This window comes from Cygnus atratus, chromosome 2, assembly GCF_013377495.2.
Source record: "Cygnus atratus isolate AKBS03 ecotype Queensland, Australia chromosome 2, CAtr_DNAZoo_HiC_assembly, whole genome shotgun sequence".
Taxonomy (NCBI): Eukaryota; Metazoa; Chordata; class Aves; order Anseriformes; family Anatidae; genus Cygnus; species Cygnus atratus.
This window is the reverse complement of record NC_066363.1, coordinates 31,191,675-31,217,935: the sequence shown is the minus strand read 5'-3', so window position 1 is coordinate 31,217,935 and position 26,261 is coordinate 31,191,675. Positions and strand designations below refer to the sequence as shown.

Below are 26,261 nucleotides of genomic sequence, written 5' to 3'. Positions count from 1 at the left end.
GTGTGCAAAGTTCCCTCATATAAATAATCACAAAACATGCCTGAACAGATATCCCTGTCTGTTGAAATCAAAATGGGTAGTCAGGTGTTTGAGAGCATCTCTATAATACTGAATAAAATTCTATTTTTTCCCCCTATTTTTTTTTATATCAGAGCTACTAGTGTGACCACATAATTAGTCATAAATTCTTTGTAGCTTACTTATCAGTTTCAAACTTCAGCATATTACAGGATCAGAATAGTCTAGTTTTAAAACAATGTAGTTGAAGAAAAGTAAGTAAAACAAACAAACAAACAAACAACCCCTTTGGTATAGGTAAAATGTTTTTCAAAGTACTTCCAGCATACGTGAAAAGAATAGAATTAGTCTTGAATACTTACAACTTTTTCAAAACAGGACACTTGAAACAGCATCTTCAACTTAAAAATAGCATGGCAATTCTCATTTATTGTACAAAAATAATAAAAGATATTGAGATACAACTGCAGAGTATGAAGAAAACCCTTCAGAGGAGACACACCTAATTATTTCATCAAAAAAACTTTCTTCGAACATGAACCTCAAGATTAACTAATGACATTTATCGTGTTTTTCTGTATCGTGTAGTGGATGAGCTCAACAGCTATTTGGAAACCCATCTGTTCTTTATGAATTAACAGAAAACGAGAATGAAATATTTCTTACAGTTTAAAGGGATGAATATTAGGAGTCAGAAGTGTTTCTGGGATTGGGTGGCATATTTTAGGGTAGTGTTTATACATACTTAACTGCACAATGCTGTACTGAGGGAGGAGGGGCAGGCGGGTACGTCTAGCTGGCGGAAATCAATTGGTTCTGAGTTTTCTGCCCTTTTGAGTCTTTAATCCTGACACCACACTTAGAGTTTCTGGCTTGTACTGGTTATAGTTATGTTCTGACACATAGGAAACCTAGTTCAGTTATTAAAATATATGCCGGGATTTTTCATGTGTCATTTTTGTCAATTCATATGTGACGTACATGTCCGTTCTTTCTTGTTTTTGCTGGCTGCAACATTGTCTTAATCGATTAGCAGTTTAATTTCAGTTAGTTACTGTGGTTCATCAGTCAAGTCATTGACAAACTAGCATCTTTGCATACTTGTGGTGGTACTTTGGTCATGGTGACTACACAGTTTTGAGCCTGCTTTTGTTTAGGAAAATTACATGAGGCCAGTGTCAGTTTCATGCAAATTTTTCATGGAATCACAGAATGGTGGAGGTTTTAAGGGAGCTCTGGAGGTTATTCTGCTCGATCCGCTGCTGAAGCAGTGTCTCCCAGAGCAGGTTGCACAGGGCCATGTAGACACAGCTTTTGAAGATCTTTAAGGGGGTAGACTCCACAACTACTCTGGGCAACTTGTGCCAGTGCTCAGTCACACTGACAATAAAGAAGTGCTTCCTGATGGATGTTCGGGGGGAACCTCCTGGTGTTCTTCCTGATGTTTCAGTTTGTGCCCGTTGCCTCTTGTCCTGGTACGGGGCACCACTGAAAAGAGCCTGGCTTTGTCTTCTTTACATCCACCATTCAGGTATTTATTTACATTAATAAGATCTCCCTTGAGCCTTCTCTTCTCTAGGCAGGTGCAGCTCTTTCAGCTTTTCCTCATAGGAGAGATGCTCCAGTCCCTCAATCATCACGGTGGCTCTTCCCTGGACTCTTCCCATAATGTCCATGTCTCTCTTGTGCTGGAGCCCAGAGCTGGACTCAGCCCCCCAGGTGTGGGCTTACCAGTGCTGAATAGAGGGGAAGGATCACCTCCCTTGACCTGTGGGCAGTACTCCTCCTAATGCAGCCCAGGATCCATTAGCCTTCTTTGCTGTAAGGGCATGCTACTGGTGTATGTCCAACTTGGTGTCCAGGACCCTCAGGTTCTTTTCTGCAGAGCTGCTTTCATGCTGGGTGGCCCTCAGCACATAATGGTACATGGGCTTGTTCCTCCCCAGGTGCAGGACTTTTCTCTTCCCCTTGTTGAACTGGAGTGTTTCCTCAGCAAGTGTGCAGGTGGCACAAATTTAACTTTGTTAAAAGACAAAACGCATAGATCCCAGTATCCTGCATGGAAATGATGCAGTGCTCTGGAGCCACAAGCTTGCAGGTAGCCTTTGTGAACTCACAGTAGTCTCATGAAATTAATGTCTTCATCCTTTGCTTCAAACCATGACACAGTGTTTAAACGTTAACCATTTGGATTATTTCTTATTTTTTTTCAGCTATTCTTAATGTGGTTTTGCTGCTGTATGGAAAATAGTTTTACAATGGATTCTTTATTTTTAAGCCTGTAGTAATGGATACCTATCAGAAACATACTGGTGTTTCCCATTGCTTATGGCATTATTGGTCCCATGGAAAGTTATAACCTTCTCAGCCAAGTCTTTATGTTTTCTCTGTAGAATGGAGAGCTAATGTTTTGTTAGCAAATACTTGAAGTCTTTGTCCTAACGAGCTGTAGTGTTTGGCTGTGGGAAAGCACTGGTAAAGAGAGAAGCAACCCTGTTATTTTCTGGTCTCAATCTCAGTGACTTAGATGAGTCATTGAATTCATTAGGAGGGATGCAACTCAATCGACTGAAATACATAAATCTCAGAAACATAAATTATAATCTCCCTTTCTTTGCAGCCAGAATAACTGTGGCTAATATTTAATCCTTTTTAAAAGGTGGTTTAATCCCCGATTTTTTAGCTTCTGGAAGGCTACAGTAATTTTAACCTGACTTCCTTTTAGGTAGGATTAATTTAGCCTGGAAATAAATTTCAAGTGTGGCTTCCTCTGCATGGATGGTTGCTGAGATCACTGTCATGTAACATCTACAAGATGCACCCCCTTTATATTTAGAAACACTGTATGACAATGGCATTGATCTGAGACGAATGAGAAGCCCTGAGAGGGGAATGGGCCACAGGTATGTATAGAGCCGGAGGGGCGAAGCTCAGCTGGTCAGATATGTGTGAGGAGCTGAATGAAGGCCTCCTCTGTGCCCCACTCCCCACCTTTAGTGGTGCTGTGCACCCAAGGAGGAGGGATGCAGGGACTGTATTTTTGGTTAGTGAGCTGGCATATGAGAAGGGAGCCAGGATGTTTTGTGGTTGCAGAAAAAAATCAAGACTGGAGCATATGACAATTAATTGTAGTTAATTGTAGATTAGTTGATATTTCTCTTTCTTAGTAGCTTTTATAATTTTTCTGTTCAATTGACTGTAATATATTACAAAAATCTGGTAGTGGTGAGTTGCAGTTACAACTTCGAATCCCTTTGTGGTTCACTTCAAAATGCAAAGTGCATTTCTGTAAAACTGAACAGAGCAGAAGTTGGAACATACGCTTCCTGTTTTCTTCATGAAAAGCAGCGTAGTCTGATTGAGGTATATATATAAGATGAAATGGAGGAGGAGGAAGTAAAAAAGTAATAAATGTTTCTGTATTCTTGCTTACTGCTTTTGATGAAACAGTTGCAGGAGGAATTGATTATGTAGAACCTTACTCCTCGTTGAGGAGACTGGGGTCTCCTCAGTGCAGGGGAAAATAATCTGAAATCTAGGGATCTGTATAGTGGAATCTTTAACTAGGGGTTTGCCATTCAGGTGCAAGATGAAAATTATGGTAACTTAAAAGGCATAAGCTTCTTAATCTACCAATGTAGTTTTCGGTAAAAATATCAAATGGTGCCCATGCCAACTTGTTTGCTTCAACAGCCATCTCACTTAAGAAGTTGGTAGAAGATTAAAAACTGGAAAAAAAAAAGCAACAACTAACAAATTTTAATTGTCCAACAATGGATAAAGAGTAGATAGCAAAGGATTACCTCTATTTTCATCAGAATCTTTGAGTTTAGGTTAAGTGGAAGTAATAATTTCATACTTTTGTTTAGGTCTTTTTAAATGCAAGATGACTTCATAAAGGTATCTAGTTTATTTTACATCATTTTTCTTTTATAACTTGTAAATAATGGTTCATTTTTACTGAAACAGCTTGAGACAACTCTATCTTTCAATTTTAAAGTTGTATATATTTTATGTACGTATTATGTATATTTATGTATAAATTGCTTTCACCGATATTGAAAATGGAGAATGTGAGTATATCTTGTGGCAGGATTATTTAAATATGTAGTTGTCATATCTTTCTGATTAGCAAAAGGAAATGCCAGTTTTAGTGTAAAACTAGCAAACTCCTTATAAAATGTCAGTCTTAAAACAGATAGTTAAATAATGCTGCTGTTGTTTGAGGTGCTTCTGTTGATATAAATAGTAATTAAAATTAGTGCTCTAAATCATTTTTACTTTTATCATTCATTCTTCATAAACCAGATTAATGGGTAGGATGTTGTCAGGTATTTATTTTACGATGTTTTTGGGGTGCTGTGAAAGATTTTAATTGGAGCTTCTTTTTTATCAGCATACCAATTTATCAATCTCTTTGCAACTGTCTTGCCTAAATGATCTGTAATTGCCCTCTTTATGTCATAAAAATACACACTTGAAACTGGATCATTCTAGCCACTTGTACATGGCAGAATATGGAAAAGATCCTCAGCCTTATTTCTCTTGCTGAGTATTATGCATACACACATCTCCATCTTTTTCCCTTTTTCACCAAATACTGCACTAAAAAGAAATCTGAATTTTTATCCAAGTGCACAACACCTGCCCTGTAGGTTAAGTGAAGCTTCTCAAAGTCAAGTTGACCTGCCTAATGTGTTGCAATAGTTTGCTGGGATCATTCTTTGCTTATCCTGCTCTTGCCAAGAAGGTAAGTGGATTGCATTACAGATAAAACCAAAACTGCCTTAAAGAGCATTGGAGCATGTAGGAGTGAATTCAGGAGGTATCACATTCATACATGGAAGTATTAGCGCTGCTATTTGAACCAAACTGGTGTGATGAATAAGAATCTATTTTACAAGGCCTTTGATAACAGAGAAGGTCTAAGATGAAACTTGCAAAAGAGGCAACTTGAAATTTTGAATTTAATGTGTTGTAGAAAAAAGAAATGTGGGTGCAAGACTTCCTGCAAGGAGAGGACCAGGCAGGTCTGAGGGAAGCAGCCGAGTGAATTCAGAAGGCAAAAGCACTTGATAAACAAGCCCAGAGTTGCTTAGGGAACTGCATGGCCACAGAGCATAGTGCCTGTGTTTTTGATTGCTCAGGACTCTGTGTGTAAGGTGGAGAGTTATTAATTAAAAACTGTGGCTTTGCCTTTGGTTGATGGTGCACTAGTCCTATCTATAAGCCCTCCAGATTTTTTCTTCTTCATAGTATGTAAATCCAGCATTTTACAGTGTGCAGTGGATCAGTATCTATTGCATCATGATATTGTTGATTTTATAATGGTGCAGACTTTTTGGAAGTAAAATATATCTTAACTGTAATTGTAACTGCTTTGGCAGTAGCTTCAAGATTTCTACTGTGCTGAACACAAGCATTAACTCCTCTTTATATTGATTTACAATTTGCAAAGTCCTTTTTGGGACACTGTGGACAGTTGCTGCCTGTGATACGCTTATTTTGCTTTCTTTCTCCACCCCATACGTATAATTTTAGTTGCATATTCCCATCATTCTGTCTGTTTGAAGGGAATCTTTTTGATTTTCTTTGAGAAATCTTACTTTTTCCACAGAGTAATGTTTAGAATTTGGTATGTTGTTGATTGGATCAAAGCAATATTTGCTGATATTTGTAGAGGTAAATGTTTTAAATACAAAAGAACAGAAATTATGTAAAGTAAATATATATATATGCAGACTTAATTTTTGAGGAAGTTTCAGCTATCAGTAACCTTGAGTTTGCCATAGCTAATCGAGGCTCTGACATGTCTTGATGTACATGTACTATCCCCAGTTACTCAGATAATATGTTCTGATAAAGGTGACCTCATTAGAAGAAATGTTTTCTTTTTCTTAAACAGTGTCATAAATGTACATTACATTTGTTTAAGGAGTCTTGTCTCTTTGAAGTTGGTTCAATGTACAACATAGCGTCAGCTCATTAACATTGGATCAAAGTGTATATTAAATTTCTGATTAAACATCCAGTCTTTTGCAGCTAGGAATAAACACAATTATAACTTCTTCCTTCCTGGTGTTGGTTTAAGATTAACATGTGTCCAATTTTAGTGAGTTCTGCTGTTGTTCCTAGCCAGCTGGGTAAACAGACTTTAAGGAAATTAGGTGAAGTTTAGCATACAAGCCTATTTCATAGTGTTCAACACACATGTTCTAATTAACCTTCTTTTTGTCTGAGTGATGATTAAGTTTCGTATCTGTGTTACACCAAGCTTGTTTAACATTTCAACCAATACTGTCCTTGAGCAAGTAGAGGCTGCCAGTAGAAATATATCAAGACAACTGGAATTGGACTGGTTGTTGATGCTACCTACACTGAAGGAACTTCAGCACATCTCTCACCAAGGAGAATTACCAAGATGGTGTGCCCATAGAGATTATTAATTTTAATATTTTTTTTCAACAAAATTCTAAGTAAGGTAATTAAGATGTTTAAAAAAACAGCAAGACTTGATCTGTAATGGGTGTGCAGCCCAGGTTAGGTATTGTGCTTGTTGGTAGAAGGAATCCTGCCTCCCCCACAGAACTGCCACTCAAGTTATGTCTGTGCTACACAGTGAAGTCTGGGTTATGAGCATTCGTATAAGTACTGGACTCGTATACTGGATTCGTATAATGCTCTGGACTCGAAGTTGTGTTTCTTAACACAATAATGAGAGTACTTCTATGTTTATTGTGGCCTCTCACTCTTTACTGAGTCATCCTGGTTGTCCTATAGTCTTGTCTTCATGCCACATCTAGCACTTCAAGGGAAAAGTGTGCAGCTGAGGCATTGCTTTGCAGGGGCCTTTTGAACATGGCATTAACAGAAGGAGTTTTGAGGGCAGGGGGTGACAGGTTTGAGTCGAATCAACGTAACCAGGCTGCTGCCTTGCATTGCAGTGCAACAAGTAGGTGGCTGCTGGGTGCAGAATGAGGTTCAGAGAGCTGTACTGATTCACTCTGAAAGTTGGGCTAGCTTGGGCCTGAACGTGGGTTCACACCCAAGTTTAGAAAACTGTACAGGTATAGCCAAACCATCGTTAGCAGCTACTCCTCTGTATAGGAGTGGTAGCTTATAGTCTGTGTTGTTACTTTGTCCAGTCTTTTCCATCCAGATAGTATTGTTGTGCCAGGTAATTGTTTTCCATAAGTTGGCGAGGTGGGACTGATTTGAGGAGACACTTGGTCTTCCATCCCTGCAGTGGAATCAAAAGATTGCTCATAGATTACAACTTTCAGTTATAGAGAAGCTAAAGTGTAGTCCTATGCAGCAGCTGTATGCCAAATGCAGAAAAGGAAAAGAAAAAAGAAACATAAGAAACATTTTGAATTTCTGTCAAGAAAATTCTGCCTTGAATGGACCTTGAAAAAGTTTAGACGGTTGCATGACTGTTTTATTAGATATTCTTCACTTCGGATTTACAATACAAAAAATGGGAAAAGAACATTCTCTTAAAAATGTGAAATATTTTGATCTTATAACTGAGTTTTTTGAAATTTTCTTTGAAGGTTTTGTTTGAGAAATTTGAAATAAGAAATCTTTCAGTAAAGACAATTCTGCTAACTTCAATGGTAATTACTGAGGGTGGCTCATGTTCACTACTATAGGTACAATTAGCTCGACTGCAGATGTCTGAATAGGAACGCGTGTTTCTACCTGTTTCATGCATCACAGGTACTGTGTTTATTTCTGAATTTTTTCATTCTGTAGAGGGCTGTGAATGCCCTTCATGGCAAGTAGCTAGATTTGTGTAAAAGAATACTTACCCTGTAGTAACATGTGGAAACGGTTTGACGGAATAAAATGAGAGAAAATTAATCATGGTTATTCTGAGCTTCTTTTGCTGGCTCATAGCCAGACCTAATTTAAACTGAAATTCTTAGGAGATGGTAGTGTTTGGTAACATATAAATAATCTTTCACCTAATAAAAAACATTCCAGGACATATTTGTAAACTATTAGATACCTAGCTTGTCTAAATTAACATGCATTGTTCTTCATGGTTGTTATTATGTAGTTGAACAGTGTCCTAATGTAATCCTCGTCTTCATGGAAGAGCAAGATAAAATTGTTTGTGTATTTACCAAATTCACCTCTACAAAATTGACTTTAATCGAGTTCCAGAAAAGATGTATTTGTCTTGCAAAGTGTGACTGACCCCACAGTCTCCAGCATACAGTTTCAAAGAAATCAGCTGCTTTGAAGTGATGAACATGTATTTCTAAGCCCAGTGTATCTATGCAAGACACGTTTATTTTTAATAAAGCAGGGTGACTAAATCATTTGAGAGTTTGGTTCAGTGCTATTTTGTTTGTAAGAGCGGAAAACAACTCTGATTAAAGAATTAGAATTAATAAATATGAATGTTGAGAAAACATGTAAAAACATCAGAATTGGGCTATTCTTCTGAAGATGACACTCAAAAGCTTTGGATGTGTTTGACATCAGACCTATTTCTAAGTAATTTTAAAACTGACTCTAATGCTATTAGGATGTTTGAAATATAAAATATACAATTGCTTTACATTACTAGACAGCTGAGGAGGTAGAAAGCATAGGTAAAATGAACTTCAGTGGAGATGAAAGCTCTGAATGGAGAATAAAAGTCTTTTTGGCATAATTCAATAGTAGAAGGGAATCATACTAGAGGAGTGGGAGAGTCTGATCATTTAGGATTAGCTTCTGTAAAGTTTTAGGCTGTGATTCCTGCTCACTTAAAGTTCAGGGTTGCAAATTGGCCATTGAAGTGAACTTTGTGGGTCTGCATTAATACTTGAGGGTCTACTGGGGCAAGGGTGTCCCAACATGTCTGTGTGTGTATATAAATATAAATATATATATAGATGTATATATATTAGTATATCAGCCTGCAGGACCTGTGGTTGCCTGACATTGTTACCCCCTTGTTACTGTTGTAAAACGAAGTGAATTCCAGTTGTGGTATTTTTTTGTACAGATTTTGTGCCACTGTTTCTTTTTTTTTTTTTTAACCTTCCTGGTCCATATCATTCACCTTGCTGAGCGTTGCAGTTACTTGATTGTGTTCTGTTTCGTCCCTGGCTACCAAAAAGAAACATAACAGTGATGCAGGTGTGTTGTTTTCCATGCTGTTTTGGAGCTTCTGGCTGTTCTTGTTCTTGGCAAGTTGTATTCTGGATGTGGAGCGTTGGTCTCGGCTGAATGCACTGTGTGTCAGGGATATTTGTTACCTGGGTAATTCCTTGCTTGTCATATAAGCTTCACCTGCCCCACCCCACACAGATTATTGTGAAATTTTAGTGAGTTCTGATTTATTTTTTAAGCAACACGAGAATTTTTGATTATTCAATAAAAATAAATCATGCTGCATTGTGTTACCCAAATTTGTATTTTTGTATTTGTATTCATTGAATACATCCCTCTAAATCACTTCTGCTCAGAATAAAAGTATGATAAAATAAGAAAAATAAGGTGTTACTGTAAAATGGAAAGGTAGACTAGTATGCCCTGCATATGCCTTAGGTAGTGAGGCACTGGCACAGGTTGCCCAGAGAAGCTGTGGATGCCCCATCCCTGGAGGTGTTCAAGGCCAGGTTGGATGGGGCTTTGGGCAACCTGATCTAGTGGGAGGTGTCCCTGCCTATGGCAGGGGGATTGGAACTGGGTGATCTTTAAGGTCCCTTCCAACCCAAGTCATTCTATAATCATAGAATTGAATCTATGAATCTATTGAAAATATTTATTACCTCTGTGAGGCCCTTCATTCTATACCTCTTTTCCAGTCACCATCTTTAAATCTTGACTGTATGCTGTGCTGTACGCAGTTATGCAAAAAGCTGAATAGAAAACTGAGAAGCTGTTTGTAAATGCTTTTTATTTGTGCTGTTTATGGGTTATAAGAGACACCTACTGTATCTAAAGGCTGGTTCAGTGTTCAGCATATGCATTGAAGGAGCTTGCTTCTGTGAGATATGAGTCTATCATTTTCACTGAAGTTGATAGAATTGTATGTTCTTGTGACATTTTAAGATTGTTTTGAGGAAATGATAGAGATTAAATGGATGTAGATTTGTTTTTTTCCCCAGTATTTTGTCTACAAGGAAATTAACCAGTAGCAGTATATGTCTGTTATGCTCAAAAAACCCAAACCAAACCAAAAAAAAACCAACTTTAAGAGCTTGCTCACAGTTATTTTACTGCTTTAACAAATCTATTTATCAAAATATATAAAAACAGGGGAAGGAAGAACTATATGCATTTCCTGTTCACGTCAGAGGAATCGAAACTACTGCTTGACTGTCTTTGAAGTGGAGTGGCTTGAAGGTTGTAAAGTGGACATTTAAAGAAAATGTTTAACAGTCCACTATCGGCATAACATTTAGAAACTGTGTATGATACATTTTGTGTGTGATTTTGAAAAAGAATCCACTTGAGATCTGGGTCAAAATGATTAGGAATTGGAAAATGGGAACTCTGTATAGGGTAAGGTTAGCATAAGACACAAACACTTCCTTTAGGCTCCTAAGAGTTTGTGGTAGGCTAATTCAAAGTATAAAAAAGATCTGTAAAACTATCCTGTCATGTTAACCAGTACTTATAATTTTAAACAAGGATAGATTTTCTTTGTTTCATTCATTTTTTAAAAATTCATGTCTGAACCTCTTACCCGAGAGCTGGGCCAAGTACCTGTACATTCCTGACATAGATAGCAAGTCAAAGCTTCTCCAATTAGAACAAATAGAACTCACATACTTAAGACTCAGTGTAAATACTCTCTTTACCAAAAAAGAGAGAGGTCTGTTGTTACGGATCTATAACCGAAAAACCAACATGGAAAATCCTCATAAAGAATAAAATATTTGGTGTTGTAACTGAGTGGGCATAGGCTGGCTGGATGATTGTGTTCTTCGCTTGCACCCCACAGCCATAAGAGGCGTGAGGTTTAGATTTCTGAACTGAAAAATGTTTTCTATAGGCCTGTCTTCAGTACCTAAATTCTCTGTTTCATTCATTTTAAGACTGCTATGAGTGGAAACCCGGAAAGGCTTTGTGCTGAGTAGGGCGGATACTTGAGCTGACCAGAAGGAAATAGACCATATACCTTAGACCGTGTCCCTCTTTGGCCTGTGTGTAAGAACAAAATTCACAACTCAATTCTTCTGCTTTTACATGCCAAATATTATGTTTGCACCATGAATGAAGATACCCATGGGCCAATTTTGGAACCAGAAGCATGTGGGGTGAGCTCTGTGTAAGCCAGTGTGGGTTTGGCAGCTGTGTCAGCATATGCCAACTAGCAAATATTGCCAGAAGTCTTGCAGATGCAGGATTTCCTGTGCTAGGGGCTCAACCCTCTTGTCCCATATGAAAATAATGCAGAGCATACACAGGCCAAGTTTTCCTTTACTGGACCATGCACGGTTCTTGTGTCACCGAGATGGTGAGCTCGGCCCTGCCTAGGGTCACAGCATCTGGTTGAGATGTGTGCATATGTGCCGAGACAGAAAGGACCCGCAGGTAGGTGAGCCAGTACTGAGGAAAACAAACAGACCAGTTGCTGTGTCTTGTCTGTTAGGATTTTCAACTCAATGCTGCACCTTAGCAAGTATGCTCTAGCTTATGACTTCACAGCTTTTGGACCTCAGCTGCTCATTTTCTGTAAGTAGAAACTTAACTGGCATTAAATACAACAGTTTTTAGAGTATGTTCTGCTTTTATGGCATAGAGCAGTTATGGATTGTGTTGTCCTTTTTTGGAATAAAAATTGATTTTTTTAATGAAATGACTGCTAATTATCCTGTTGCTGAATACATAGTTAGAATTTCAGTTGCATGATCTAGGCTGAAGTCATAAAATCTTATTCTTTGTATTAAACTTGATGTTTTCAGTCAGTGTCAAGTATAGTTTGAGAGGCACATCTTACTGTGCTCAGGTTGTGATTTCTCATTGAAGCTGGTGGAAAGCAGGTGAAAAACCCTCAGCCTGCCACACTGGACTCAGTTCTGAAGTGATATAAAGCAAAATTGTAATTGTTAAAAAATGCCATTTGTTAAAATTTAGGTGCCATGAAATTTTCAGGTACTTGAGAAGTTAATTGAGGGCTTTAAAAATGACATGTTTGAATTTATAAGAAATCAGATCTTCCTGAATTTTCTGGAAGAGCTAGGCCTAAGCAAAGCAGGAGACATGGTTCATTGTTGTCACAAAAATACAGATACAGACATTCATGAATTTTTATTGTGCAATAAACCAGATGTCAAGAAAACAATGTGTTTCAGAGCTCTTTTAAGAATGTCGTTTTGAGTATTTCAATTTTATTTAGAATTGAAGTTTGTTTTTTTGTTTCTCAGAGTGCATGTTTCACTTGTGAGATCTAGTTACGCAAGTCACATTGTATTCCGTTGGCCTGTTTTATGCTTAAAATGTAACATGACATGATTGTTAAAAACTGCAATAAAATATTGGATCAGCCTAAGAAATCCTCCTTTTCTAACTGGTTTTCTGGAATGGTAACTGTTCCAGAAAAAAAAAAAAAAGTTAAATAGACTTAACTAATTACAGAAAAACTGTGGCTAGCAGGCTGCTCTGTCTCTTTTCCCATGACCTTCTAATTTTATAACTTTTTTGTGTGTGTGACCAATTAAAATATGACGGCAGAGCAAAAAAACATAATCCAAATGCCCAGCAGCTGTGATGTGGAGGTAATAATCCATGTCCTGGAATCACAGAAAATAGAGAGGGTACAAGTTGCAGATAATTTAGTTTTTCTACTTGTGCTTGTGCACAGATTTTCCTTAAAGTACATCTGTTAAGTTTTATTCCTCATTCAAAATGTTGATGTATTACTAAAATTGTAATGGTACTTATTTATTTTGTCAGTTTGCTTCTTCTACGACAGAAGTAAAAATGATCTTGCCTAGGTCAGAGGGATGGACTAGATGACCTTTAGAGATCCATTACAGACAGCTTTTCTGTGATTTCATAATTCTTGCTGATCTTTCTGTACCATGTTTTGCCTCTGGATAACAGAAGATAGTATTTTGCTCCATACAGTGTCTATATAGATATCTACTAATGTTTATTAGAAAGAAAAAGTACTTTTAAGATTTTGAGATTGGTTCAGGTACAAACTGACACACAGGAAATTCCATCTGAATGTGAGGAAGAACGTCTTTGCTATGAGGGTGACCGAGCACTGGAACAGGCTGCCCAGAGAGGCTGTGGAGTCTCCTTCTCTGGAGATACTCAAAACCCACCTGGGTGTGATCCTGTGCAACATGCTCTGGGTGACCTTTCTTGAGCAAGCAGGGTTGGACTAGATGATCTCCAGAGCTCCCTCCCAACCACAACCATTCTGTGATTCTGTGGTTCAGGTATCTCTGTCATATGAATCTTTTGAATCTTTTCTATTGCTTCTCCCTGCCCCATGCTCAGGTAGCTCATGCATACCACAGCTCTTTGGGCATGGGATGTTGATTAACATCTCTGTCCTCATTATATGAAACAATGAACTAAGAAGCTGTATTTTAGACCTCATTAAGTGCTCAACACACTGACTGCAGTCCCCTGTTTTATTGTTCAGTAGTGCGAAAGGGGGAGGGAAGACAACTGTAGTTCTTAGCAGAGGAAGAACACTTAGGGCTCTTTTTGCCACTGTATGGTTATTTGAGGTCAAAAAATACTGTAAAAAAGGACAAGACTCACATATCCAAGACTCTCATTGGCATGATTTGCCAATTAAAAAAAAAATGAAATCAGCGACTGTGCTCTTATTTTCTGTCATGAGGTACCCAATTCATTCTGTAGCAAAGTTCTCTAGATGATCTTTGGTGGCTGCAGTTGAAAGTGTCAGAACTCACCACTGGAAGTTGTTTTCTAGGCATACTCCTTTAAGATGCTGGGTAATTCCAAGTATTTTGGAACAACAACATTTTAAAAAATTATTACTCAAAATAGATAATGAACAGTATAGTATGTACGCATCATTCTCAATGATTAGCATTGTTAAAGAGCATGCTTTTCTCTCTGTGGCTTGATAAGCAGTGTTCTCCAGCTGCATCCTTCTCTTGTTGAACAAATTGTATGGGTGCCTCATGTTCCAATTACGTAAGTGACTGATGAAGCATAGGTAGATTTTTGGTTACAGAACTTCAAGGAGAGCTCTGTTTCAGAAATGCTATCGATCTTTAATACTCTATATTGATAAAAAGATCAAGGAAGTGAGTGTGCTTAATTGCTTTCAGATCTAAGCAAGACCAAAACTGAAATATAATCCTATCAATATCTGTTCTGGGGCACAGTGCTGCTGGACACTGAGTACTTTCTGATTATACTGTATTCCCAGTGACGGGTAAGTGCGGATGCTCAGTATTTCACAGGATGAATTCAGCAAGGAGGAACAAGGTCAATTTTAAATTTTTGTTCTTGTTGCTTATTTCTGAGCAGTTTAGCCAAATGGAAATCCATGAAAGCAATAGGTGCTGTGGATTGTCAAGACCTACCAGCTGTGTCTCCTGCAGTTTTATATCTAAATAGGTCTATGCTCACAGAAACCACCTAATATGTATGTAGAAGAAAGTCTGATAATGAACATTTCAGGTCTGTATGTGTGTTTACAATAGATGTTTATAAAGGACTTAGAATTTTTTTTGTGCATCTAAATTGGCTCTCAGTGTGTACTTATACGGTCTTCTATGGCTACATTGATATGAAAAGTTTCATATGGAGAGATATATAAAAGAGAAGTAGAGAACTTATTTTAAAGCCCTGATTTTTTTTTTTTTTTGACTGCAGCTACCTGATATACATTTGTATTAACATTTAGGCCTCTTTTTATGTTTTGTTTCACAGGCAGCAGGAGCAATTCGTCCTTTAGTTTCTACTGTTATTGCCTCTGGTGAAGATGGCTGTTTAGACCACTCATTGGAACGTGCCAGGTACAGAGCAAGTGAAATGCCTCAGGCTTTCTTATTTGATATAATCTATCAAGCATACCAACAGGTAAGACTTTGAGTTTTCTTATAGGACTGTTTTGCCTTTAGTGTGTAAAAACAAACAAACAAACAAAAAACCTCTCACAAATAGGGGTTCAGATCACATCGAATTGGACATCTCGTTTCTCTGTGATATTTTGATGACAGTGCTTTATCATTCTCATCTATTCAAATATTTCTGGTATCAAACTGCCAAATACAAGGTGTGTCTGGGGGTAAGGGGTCTAAACTATTGGAAACTATTGATTTGCTTTGAGTTTTATTGTATATTAAATAGATTATTTATATGAGTGGGCTAATGTGCTTAAAGTTAGGTATGTATTCTGTATGTGTTGATAGAGTATCAAACAGAGTTCTGCATACACAGTGTAGTAATGGCATTATATAATAATATGATGAGATCCAGGCTGTTTTAAAACACTTAGATAATATTACCTTGATACATCTAGAGAAATGTTTAAAGTGTTTCATATTGCATGTGTTATAATAAATGATCATATTGTACAAGCTTTGATTACTGGCTGAAAATAATATTCTACATAGTGTCTTGTAATTATTTTTTTTCTAATACATCATGTTAACTTCATCTTTATTTAAGAAAAACAAAAACTGTGGGTAGTATAATAAACCCTGACTTTTTTGCCTTTATCCCTCTTGAAGATTGCTTTCATTTGCCCCACCCTGCATTCACAGTTTACTGGAAACACTCCAGGCTTTCGTCTCGGCATTCTACTTCCTTTTCATTCATCACCTTGTGGAAATTGCCTGTCCTCCAGGTATCTTCTAGATTGACTGGAAGCAGAGCTTTTCTTCATTTGTCACTTGGAAAGAATTATTTTTCACTCCACTAATGCTGACAGTCATACTTCCCATCAGTCTTTCATTTCTAGAGTAAACAAGACAAAATTACTGATAGTGCATAGCTTTGAAGTCACCAACAACAGAACAGATGTGTGGACAGGCAATGAAGAGTACTTTGAAATGTTGGCAAAAATTCCGTATCGTACCCTTTATGCATGATACCTGAAGCTATTTCTAGGTGCTGAAGATGAAGGGTTGTCCAAGATGAAGAACTACTACAGTGACTGTACTAGCTCCAGCCATTTTACTTCTGATGGTAGGCAGGTGGAAGTTCTTGATGTATACAGCTGATATGTCAAAATGAAAGTCTCTAGCTTGAAAGTAGTGGGCATACCTGTGATAAAGGCAGTGTATACATGCATGGAACACATCTCAAGAGACAACAGCTACTGTTGCAACCATTTCTTTCTTGTTGGTGTTTATCTGTTTTGGCAAATTGCATGTTTATGTGTTTTCTCAAAAACAAAACAAAACCCCTCTATTTTTTCCTACTGTGTTTGCTCTTATTTTGCAGATACAGTAGAGCTGGCAAATACATAAAAAACGTTTTTGCCCCTTATTGCCTTGCTCAAAAGGCAACTATATTTGCAATCCCTATGTTCCTCTGAATAGTGTTGTCTTCTCACATATGCATTCCATCAGTTTTCTTTTTTATATCCCTGCTCTTTCAAGAACAAGCCACCAAAGTTGTTAGCAAACAACCAAGGCTATGGTTCCTTGTCCCCAGTTCCCTTTGCATTGGCTAAATTCTGGTCATTTAAATGCTCTGTGCCTTGGAGCTCTGAGAAGGATAACACTTCGCTAAATCTCTCAACTCATATTGTTTGCTAATTATTTATGTTTCAATGGTGCCTAGCTGTCCAAGTCAAGGATTAAGACCCTATTGTTCTGGGAACTGTACAAACAAATAAAAAAAGATAGATAATCACTGTCCTGAAGTTAGAATTTAGTAAAGCTACTGTAGGGCAGATTTTTGTAGGAATAGATGCAGCTTATGGTACTTCATAGATGCCCATCAGTGGTCCCCACAACACGGTAAAGTAGGTAAGTATCATTGTACAGGTGAACAAACAAAGATAAAAATCATGTTGTTATTCATGTTGGAAGACGCTCGCAGTGCTGGGAGTCGAACAATTCAGTTCAGCTGACTTGGCTTGTGATTATGATCCCACTTCTGTGCGGTTTATGCAGTTGTGACCTTTATGCAAAAACAGTGGGAGGGGGGAAACAGCAGTCAAACATGCATTCCTTAGAAAGAAGTAGCCCATTTGAAATTTGCTTCAAATAACATTGCATTGAGGGTAATGTGGAATACTGCTCTTAAACTCTTTCTATTTAAATGCATCATCTGATGTGAGTAGGTAGAGGGTTAACTTCCAGATTTGTTCTTTTCCATAAATGTATGATCTCTGGGTATCTTAACTACTAAGTTACACCTTTCAATTAAATATCAGTTCTCTTATTCTTACAAGCTACACATCAACAGCCCTTTTTGCTTTTCTTGCCTGGCACAGGTTTGAGCAGAGCAAACTAGTTTTCTCATTTACTTTTTTATGCTCTTTTTCTTTCTCATATTAAAAAGCATTTCTTCAGAAACCTTTTTCTAGTTCTTGCTTGATTAAAAAAGGACAATGGTAGTTTGGGGAACAATACATGCCTTGTACATAAAATTATTGAAGTAGATATAAACAATGTCAGATTGATTTGCAATATTATCTTAAAATATATGTACATTACAGTGAATCCCTTTGCCAGTGGTGCCAAAAATCAATGTATTTGAGGACATTCAGACAGATTATTTGCATGCATTTCTTTGTGTTGCATCTCAGTTTTTATGCTGGATCTCAGCATAGTTTTCACTCTTATCTCTTGTCTGTGGCCTTAAAACATACATTTTCCAAACAGATATTTTGTGTTCAGGTCCTAATGTAAATCTGACCATGTCAAGACTTCTGTCATCATAAATAGTGACTTCTCAGCTTATAGTAGTGCTGTTGGAACCTTTTAACTTTTGTTGCTCAAAAATTGCATGTACTTCCATTGTCCTTTAATGACTGAGGGGAATGTAAAACATACATTCCTCATTGCTCACATATCTGATATTTAAGTGATGCACTAAAAACATTTAAAGTCAGTATTGAAATTAAGCAGAACCCACAATAGAGAGTAGAGCTAAAATGGTGTCTTGATCTTAAAAGGCCTCATTACTCTGGCTTGTGTGTCATTAGATAGAGTACTTAGAATAAATTGTTGTGGTTTAATGTGGCAGGCAGGCAGCTATTTATTTACTCCCCTCCAGTGAGGTGGGGGAGAGAATCAAATTGGGGAAAAAAGATAAAACTCTTAGGTTGAGATGAAGACAGTTTAATAGGACAAAAAAGGAAGGGATGATAATAATAATCTATATAGAAAACAAGTGATGCACGATGCAGTTGCTCACCACCTGTCAACTAATGCCCAGCCAGTACCCGAGCAGCAGCCAACTCCCCCAGTTTTACTCTTCAGCATGACACCACATGGCGTGGAATATCCCTTTAGCCAGTTTGGTCACCTGTGCTGGCCGTGTCCCCTCCCAGCCTCTTGTGCACCCCCAATTTACTTGCTGGCAGGGCAGCATGAAAAGCTGAAAGTCCTTGACTCACTGTAAGCACTGCTCAGCAACAACTAAAGCATGGGTGTGTTACCAACGCTATTTTTCTCCTAAATCCAACACACGGCAACATGCCAGCCACTATGAAGAAAACTAACTCTATCTCAGCTGAAACCAGGGCATACATGAATAGGCGTGAGTTTTGGCAGATATGGGCACCTACTCCTATATTTAATGCTGCCTACCGCTTTCTGTTGCATATCTTTGTTCTGTTGGTTATACGATGCATGGGAAAACAGCTGTTTGTAATACTTCACTTCTGGTACAGTGAAGTATTCTGATGCCCCTGCTTTGTAATAGGACTTTAGACTTGGGCATTGGAATCACTCTGAAGACAGAAATGGATGAATTCTGCAGGCCTCCTTACATGCCTCTGAGTGTTACCATGTCACATATAACGTATATGCTTCCTCACCTCATATCCCTATAAAATACAGCACTACTTATGTGCTCTTCAGTTTAAGTACAGGTTTTATTTGGTATGATAAATACTTGACACAAGGTGGGCAAGTGACAGACACAAAGAACTGCAAGAGGAGTGAGAACTTTATTTAAAGTGTGTGTTGTATCTCATAGGCAGGAATATGAGGCTTTACTTTAACCAGGGTTTTTTTCCTGGTGATGTTGGGTAAATGGCCATGTAAATGTGTTAAGGGGAAAAACCTGTTGTTATACCAGTGGTCCTAGTTCTGGTATATCCCAATTCATGAATTCGTTTCATGCAAAATGTAATGAACTGTACCAAAAGCTTCTGTAAATATTAGCAGTGAATTAGTTAAACTATTTTAAATCAGAAATGCAAATCTCTAACGACTAGTGAAACCTGTGGAAAGGTTGTACAATCACAGAGCTCATTACTTGCTTCTATTCTAACCTACCTGGGACAAATACAGCCAACAATTATTACTATTTTTTTAAATACGAAATTAATTCCTGATCTTTGAAACACTTTTTTTCCTCCTATTCTTATCAGCCCCTAGGAAAATCAGAAAAGTTTAAGTGCTAACTGAAAATCCACACTTTCCAAAGACAGCAAATAAAGGATGAATTCCTTAGAACAGACTTGTTCATTTTTGCTTAAGGTAGTTTCATATTTCTGTTCAGCCTTTTATATTAAATAGGAGCAAATGCAAAGTATGATCCTGTAAGCCTGGGAGGAGGGTGTGGGGATGAAACTTCGCTTACTAGAAGTCAAGTGTTCCCCTGGAGCAGTATCTTATAAGGAATTAGAGTATCAGGAAGTCAGGTAGACTACTTTTTTTCTTTAATCAGAGTAGGCTAAGACTGGTTTCTCTGATACCTCGTTATGACATATTGTGGAATGCACAGAGATCCGTTGTCTTTTATACAAAACATCTTGTTATGTCATGTCACATTAGTGACAATACAGAATGGCTGAAGTACTCAACAAATCATTATGTATTTTAAATGTATCTACCAAAGTAAGGAAGGTAGCAGGAACAATTAAACAACTTTGTCTTTCCTGATCTGGCAGAGAAACAACTGAAAATGCAAGCAGGAGAGTGGTATGCAGAAGATCCTCAATAGCTTCTGTGTTGGAGATGTGAACCAAAAGCCTAGGGAGGAGGGTATGATTGTTAAAGAAATGTCAGATTATGCCATGGATGGAATAGAATTGCTCACCATTTCAACCAGTGTGGTGAAGTTAAGGGCATGGCAAGAGCTACACACAGCTGAAGAAGAGGCGGGACATTTTAGAAGGCTATTAGGCAGGAATTTGTCACATATGGATGACACTGCAAAGTCTGATCACTATTTAAAGACAGTGATAGCTTTATACCAATCTTTTGTACATTGTTTTACAGGTAGATCTTATGTACCTGGGATAATTTACCACAAAAGCTGTACCATATTTTTTGGTGTTTGTGTTGCATTTTTATTCATCTGTTGATAGTAGACCTTTTGTAGGTTCTGGAAGTTTATATTTAGCTAATCAGAACAATGAAGCTGAAAAAAAAAAAGGTACAGGAAGCAGGAATATCCATTAAAGGAGGCTAAACTTCAGCATGTTTAGAGATGCTTCTCAGCTGCCTATGGGGTACCTTACAAAGACCCCCAAGAAACAGACAAACCTTAGGGGATCTATCCAATCTCTAAAGACTAAGTAGAGGCTAGTATTTTGGGGGACTACACTATATTAGTGCGTCTGTTCATAGCCAATATTACCCACTTTTTGGATAATAAGCAATCCCATTTGCTTATGGGAGGCTCCAGCATCTGCCTGCATAGGAGAGAGCTGCTATATTTAAGCATAGTAATGACAAGACACAAAATAATAGTGTGTCAGGGAGAATCATGCAAATACTTTGATGCTAAATTCTGGGAGGCAGATGTTCTTCCACTCCCAAAAAATCATTACAAGATGTCCCCAGATGAGGTTGAGATGGGGAGAAGAGGGATTCTGCAAACTGTGCAACCAGATCCTCAGCAGAAGAAAAGGAAGACTTTTTTTTAGTCATGAAATCCCAAATTTTTTCTTGTTTACCAAACCCTTGAGAACGTTCAAGGAAGATTTTTTCAGAGTAAGAAAGGAAGTTGGCTATTGTTAGGCCCATTGTAGAAGTATTTGCTCAAAGTATTGTCTTTTCTGTATGTAAATAATAGGGAGTGTATTCCATGTGGATTTTGTAAACTTCTGAAGTGCTTTTTGAAAGGGCACATTACTGGGATTCTTCTTCAAACATGTGTGAAACATTTTAGTATCCTCTGTAGCAGGGGAAGTGGAGTCAGCTGTAGCAGTTTAGTAATATTTTGGCATAGGTCAGGCAAGTCCTTCGAGGCAAAATGTCTAGACTGATTTGGGGATTTTCCTGTGGGTTAGTTCTTTGTTAAAGAAATCGATGTCTGTCAAATTAACATTGCCAGAAGCAACAGGCGATTAAATGAACAGTAGCGGACAAATTGTTGACTAAAACCTTGGTAACTTTGGGAGCAAGGGTCAGACTCAGAAATAGGACCAAAGGGTCAAAATGCAAATGGGGCAGAATTTGGACACTTCAGTCCAACACTGGAATCCTTAAAAGAACAATAAAACAGACAATACTGTTTACCTCCCTCCTAAGGCTAAAGGTACCCGAATCTTCAAGGCACCCGAACTTTTAAAACATTCAATATACATTAAACTTTTTTTATGCCAAGGCATCAAAGTTGTGGCTGGGCTGAACAGCTTAATATTCACTAGACGAAAAAAAAAGGATATGTAAATCTTTGCCTGATGCCATTCAATCACAAATTGATGCTCTGGGTCGGAGCCATTTTGGTTTTGTAGTATAAAGACATTGAAAATGTTATCACCACTATTTTTAACAGATGTCAATAAGTAGGTAAGACAAGTAGATTTTATCATAACCTGTAATGTATTGTTTCTTGGCCTTCATCTTTTTTTAAAAAAGAGGCAGACATCTTGTATTAAGTGTATTTTGTTGTGAAGATAAGTTTACCTCATTCTTCAAATGCATCTTGTGATTTATATATAGAGTTTGTGTGTGTGCATGGACATCCACTTCATTTTCTCCCACCCCCAAGCTTTGATCACCCACAGTGCTTAACTCTATTTTATTTTTTAATTATATGGACAGGTCTTCTAAATACATGCCCTATAGCATTGTATTGTTCTGTTCTTCCTAACTCTGCATTTCAGTTTGTTTCTGTAGGTTTTCTTCCTTCTGATCAACTGCATTCTGAAATACTGAAGCACAAAGTGATACATGAAGTAGGTGAGCTAGCTAAAATAAGCAATAGTAATCTACTACCTGTGAGTTGTATGAGGACAGTATTACAAGCAAAAGCCCTTCTCCGTATGGAGTCCTGAAGATAACATACTTGCATCTACCTATAAAATGAAATAGTAGTTTTAATATAATTGCTTACTTGGTTGGTCCTAGGCAACGTACTTGGCTGAAGTAGCATGGATTATTTCAGCTTGTTAAAATTCCCATTCCAATTCCTTTGATGGTATAATAATATAGATTTTAATGAGCTATATAGTAATATCAAGATGGGGAGTATCTACATTTTTCATTGTGCTTGTGAAATAACAAAAGGAGCCTTTCTGCTGATTTGTCCATGGATCATTAAGGTTTTAGATCCAATTGTTTGACAAGAAAATATGTGTAGTTCCTAAATGATTAAAGATAACTTAGTATCTCATTTCTCCTTACATGAGAATTTTTGACTTTGTTAACAGCTTCCCCTGCTGTGTGGTCCATTTCTGCTTGGATTTTGTCTCTGGTTTTAGTCCCATTTGAAAAAAAGACTTTGAACTTCAGCAGAACCTGAGTTCTGTTCCATTTAATTCCTGCTGAAAACCAGTACTTCTTTGGTTTTGATGCAAAATTATAACGCAGTTAATTTGTAATAATTTGGTTTTGCAGAAAATTTTGATTTGTTTTTCTCCATTCGGGCTGATGCACACAGACTATTGCTTAAGTACGTGGTTGTCAACCTCACCTAAATGAGCATTAGGTTGTAGTTCTGAGTATTTTTCCAAGATTATATAGTTACTTCATCTGGCATATTCTTACCCCAACAGCTTGGTTGTAAAATTTGTAGGATTGAGTATTTTCTTTTTTTCCCCTTCCCTATGCTTAAAAACTACCCAATTTTACAGACTTATTTTCAGGTTAAATATATTTAATGAATTTTGTTCAGCAGGGCTCCTTTTGTTCTGTTTATTCAGAACCTGCAGCTAGATTGGTGGTCTGTTGAGAAAACTATGCTAGCTTAGATAGCTCTGTACTTGATTAGTTCTTTGGCACAATGGTAGAGCCAGGATATTGTATGAATCCCCACCTTGCCCTAATTAATTTCTGCCACAAGAATGTTTGGAGAAATTCTAATGCCTTGCATAAGAAAAAAATAAAAGTTTTTTTTTGCTAATGGGATAATTACTTCCATTTTATTACACTCCTCATCCTGTAGGATCTCAGAGCACTTTGTGAATTTACGTATAAACTCTTGGAACTGTTTGATGCAGCAGTGCAAAGCTACCACACCCTGGGTGAAATCAGGCATCTCTGTGGTAGTGAAAGATATAATTTGGTGGGGATATTTTAGGGAGATGTACTGCCATTATTAAAGTTGGAAATTAGACTGGATTATGAGTGTTCTTGCACGTGTTACTGGATTTACTCTGATAAATGTAAGGTATCCACAAGGATAACCCATTTGGCGAAGACTCAAAAAGTGCTAAATACTGAGTGAGAATCACTGTATCCAGCTGACAGAAGACCACCCATCTAAACTGTAGTCTGCTCCATATTTTGAGAGAGCTGAGAATAACACAAGGTAGTGGTGCTAGAGATTTTCATCTCCGTTACCTACAGTTTACTGCATCCAAAGGAAAAGACCACTTATGATCTTGCATAATTTCAAGAGGTGACCCTCTATAAAGTTCCAAGTGTGAATAATGTCAGTTAAAAAAAAAGAAATTTACAAAATGGAACATTCACTTTAGCTTAGCCTGAGTAGGACTCACATTGGCTTCTAAGCCTGATCAAATTGTGTTGTTGATGGCTTGATTTTAGAGCTTGGTGTATTTAGAAATCTCCTTACTTGCAAGGTAGTGAATCATAACTTATTTACATTTTCTTCGAATAACCTAAGTAATCTGTAGCTTTCTACATTGAGAAAAAGTTTTTCATTTTGTCCTTGTCTTGTTCATGTAACTCTTCTCCAAGTATTTTTACAATTTAAAGGGTATTTTTTGAAGTGTAAACAATGAATCCTAATACACTATTTTGACTACTACTGTTGCTACATAGAATATTAACATTATTTCTTTCTTTTTGCTATTGTAAGTGGAACATGACCTTTTAAAAAGCTGAAATTGCATATGTGGTCTGAAATTCCATGTTCAGCTGGTTGCTCAGAATGACTCCTGTGTCCTTTTCTGATACCAGAAAAGTCAATACTGCCTCATAGTTACTCTGGACCTTGTTTTATGAGGTCAATCTGGTTAATAACTAGCTCTTAGTTGCATAAGGTATTTCATCTTCATGTTAGTATCTACTGTTCATTCTCACCTAGTTTGTATTTTCACTTTTATTGTGCTAGTTTGTGTGGGCTTTGTTGCAGTGACATTGGGAATATATCCACTGGTGTGGCGCAAAGAAAGGCTGAGGTTTGAGTTTTGGTGATTTGTTATTGTTTCATGATTGTATGTCACTGTGGGGACTTTACTAACAATGAAATTTGTCCCAGTTGTCAATCATATGCACACAATGCATGCCTAGAGTACTGTCTGCTGTCACAGCAAATAATGTGCTTTAGCTAGTGCTCTTTCGTGTGTCTTTCACCTTGATTCCAGTGGAAGGGAAATGACCTTAAGCTCTCCAGCTGCACTGTCGGGTGCATTCTGTATGAATCTAAGTACAGAGGCAGGAAATTCTTGCATCAAAAAGAAACCCCTCTTGTGCACTAAACTGGTAATGTACCTACAACCCTTAACTTCCTGTCTGTGCTTACGGGTACCCTTGTTTCGTTGGTAAAGCACCTCCAGTTATTCTGTATTAAATTTTTGTTTTTTAATAGCAAAGTTGCACTTTTTACCCTCTTTCTACAGGTTGATTGTGATTTGTTTAGCAGAACACAGCAGACCTCTTTCTCTGGACGGATTCAGTCATGAGTTACTCTGGGTCTGTGGGCATTAGGGCTCTCCATCTAGTCAACAAAAGAACTAGGGATTTTCAAAATAATACTACTAGTGTTTTTATGATTTGGGGGTAAAGTCGAGCCCATGTACTTTCTCTCTTTGGGATGATTGGTTTGTTTGGACTTCCATGTGTGCCTACTACTCCTACTGTCTAGCAGCTAGTTGTGTACAGTTAATAGCAATCATCAGTCCCAACAGAGATTACAAACTGCTTTCGAGGACTAATAGGAAGAAATGGCATAACTGGCTTTACTTGGGAGCTGATATGCCCAGCTACAGCAGCAGTATGGAATGTGGCTGCAGTGTTGGCAGTGTGGGCTGCATTCATTAACCTGGGAAGTTTATTCCAGGAAAAGAAGAAAAAAACTACTCTTTCATGGAAGTGTTACTTGTTTTTAACCCTTGTCTCTAATTTTAATCAAAATTGACAGAGGCGTAGTTTTTGAAACTATGGTTTTTGAAAAATCAGTGAGTGTGAGGAGGATGTAAACCAACTTCACTGATAGGAGCCTAAATTAGAGCCTTCAGCTCTGTGGCTGGAATGTGAAGCCAGCTGTTATGTTCTGTTTTTCTTTGTCACAAACCTTTTAGCATACGGGATCTGGGAACCAACCAATGCATAGGTTCTTGAACAGGTATTCAGTGGACTTAGAAGCAAATTGAGTACTGAAATGTTGCAATGGGTGGTATTCAGGAGATCTAAAGGTAGAGTGCACAGAAATCATGGTGTGTTTTGATAGGGTACTTGTGGTTACTGCAGTGAGAGGCATTGGGATATAGGTTGCAGATCTGCAGAAAAACAATCTTGCATAATTCTGTTATGGAGTTAATTACTGTATCTTTATTCTTGTCACTGTGAACCACTACGGCATCTGGATGTGTGTAGCAGCAATTTTAATAATTAACTTCAGTAGAAAATGTTTCAGTGATGAGTTTTTTTGAACTTGTGTTTATCTCACTTTTTTTCTCATTTACCTGTTTCATCCTTTTGTTTGCTGCTTCCATTACTTCTCATTTAGTTGTTGTGAACTGTATATGTAGA

The 26,261-nt window shown here is 37.6% G+C and overlaps 1 protein-coding gene across 3 annotated transcripts in view; it reads left to right on the top strand.

Annotated features, from left to right (window-relative positions):
* CRPPA (CDP-L-ribitol pyrophosphorylase A) overlaps window positions 1-26,261 on the top strand; it is a 126,360-nt gene that overhangs the window by 12,391 nt on the left and 87,708 nt on the right. For all 3 annotated transcript variants that reach the window (XM_035562487.2, XM_035562486.2, XM_035562488.2), the window contains exon 3: window positions 14,893-15,042. In XM_035562487.2, coding sequence (XP_035418380.1) covers window positions 14,893-15,042 — 150 coding nt within the window. The remainder of the gene's footprint in view (window positions 1-14,892; window positions 15,043-26,261) is intronic.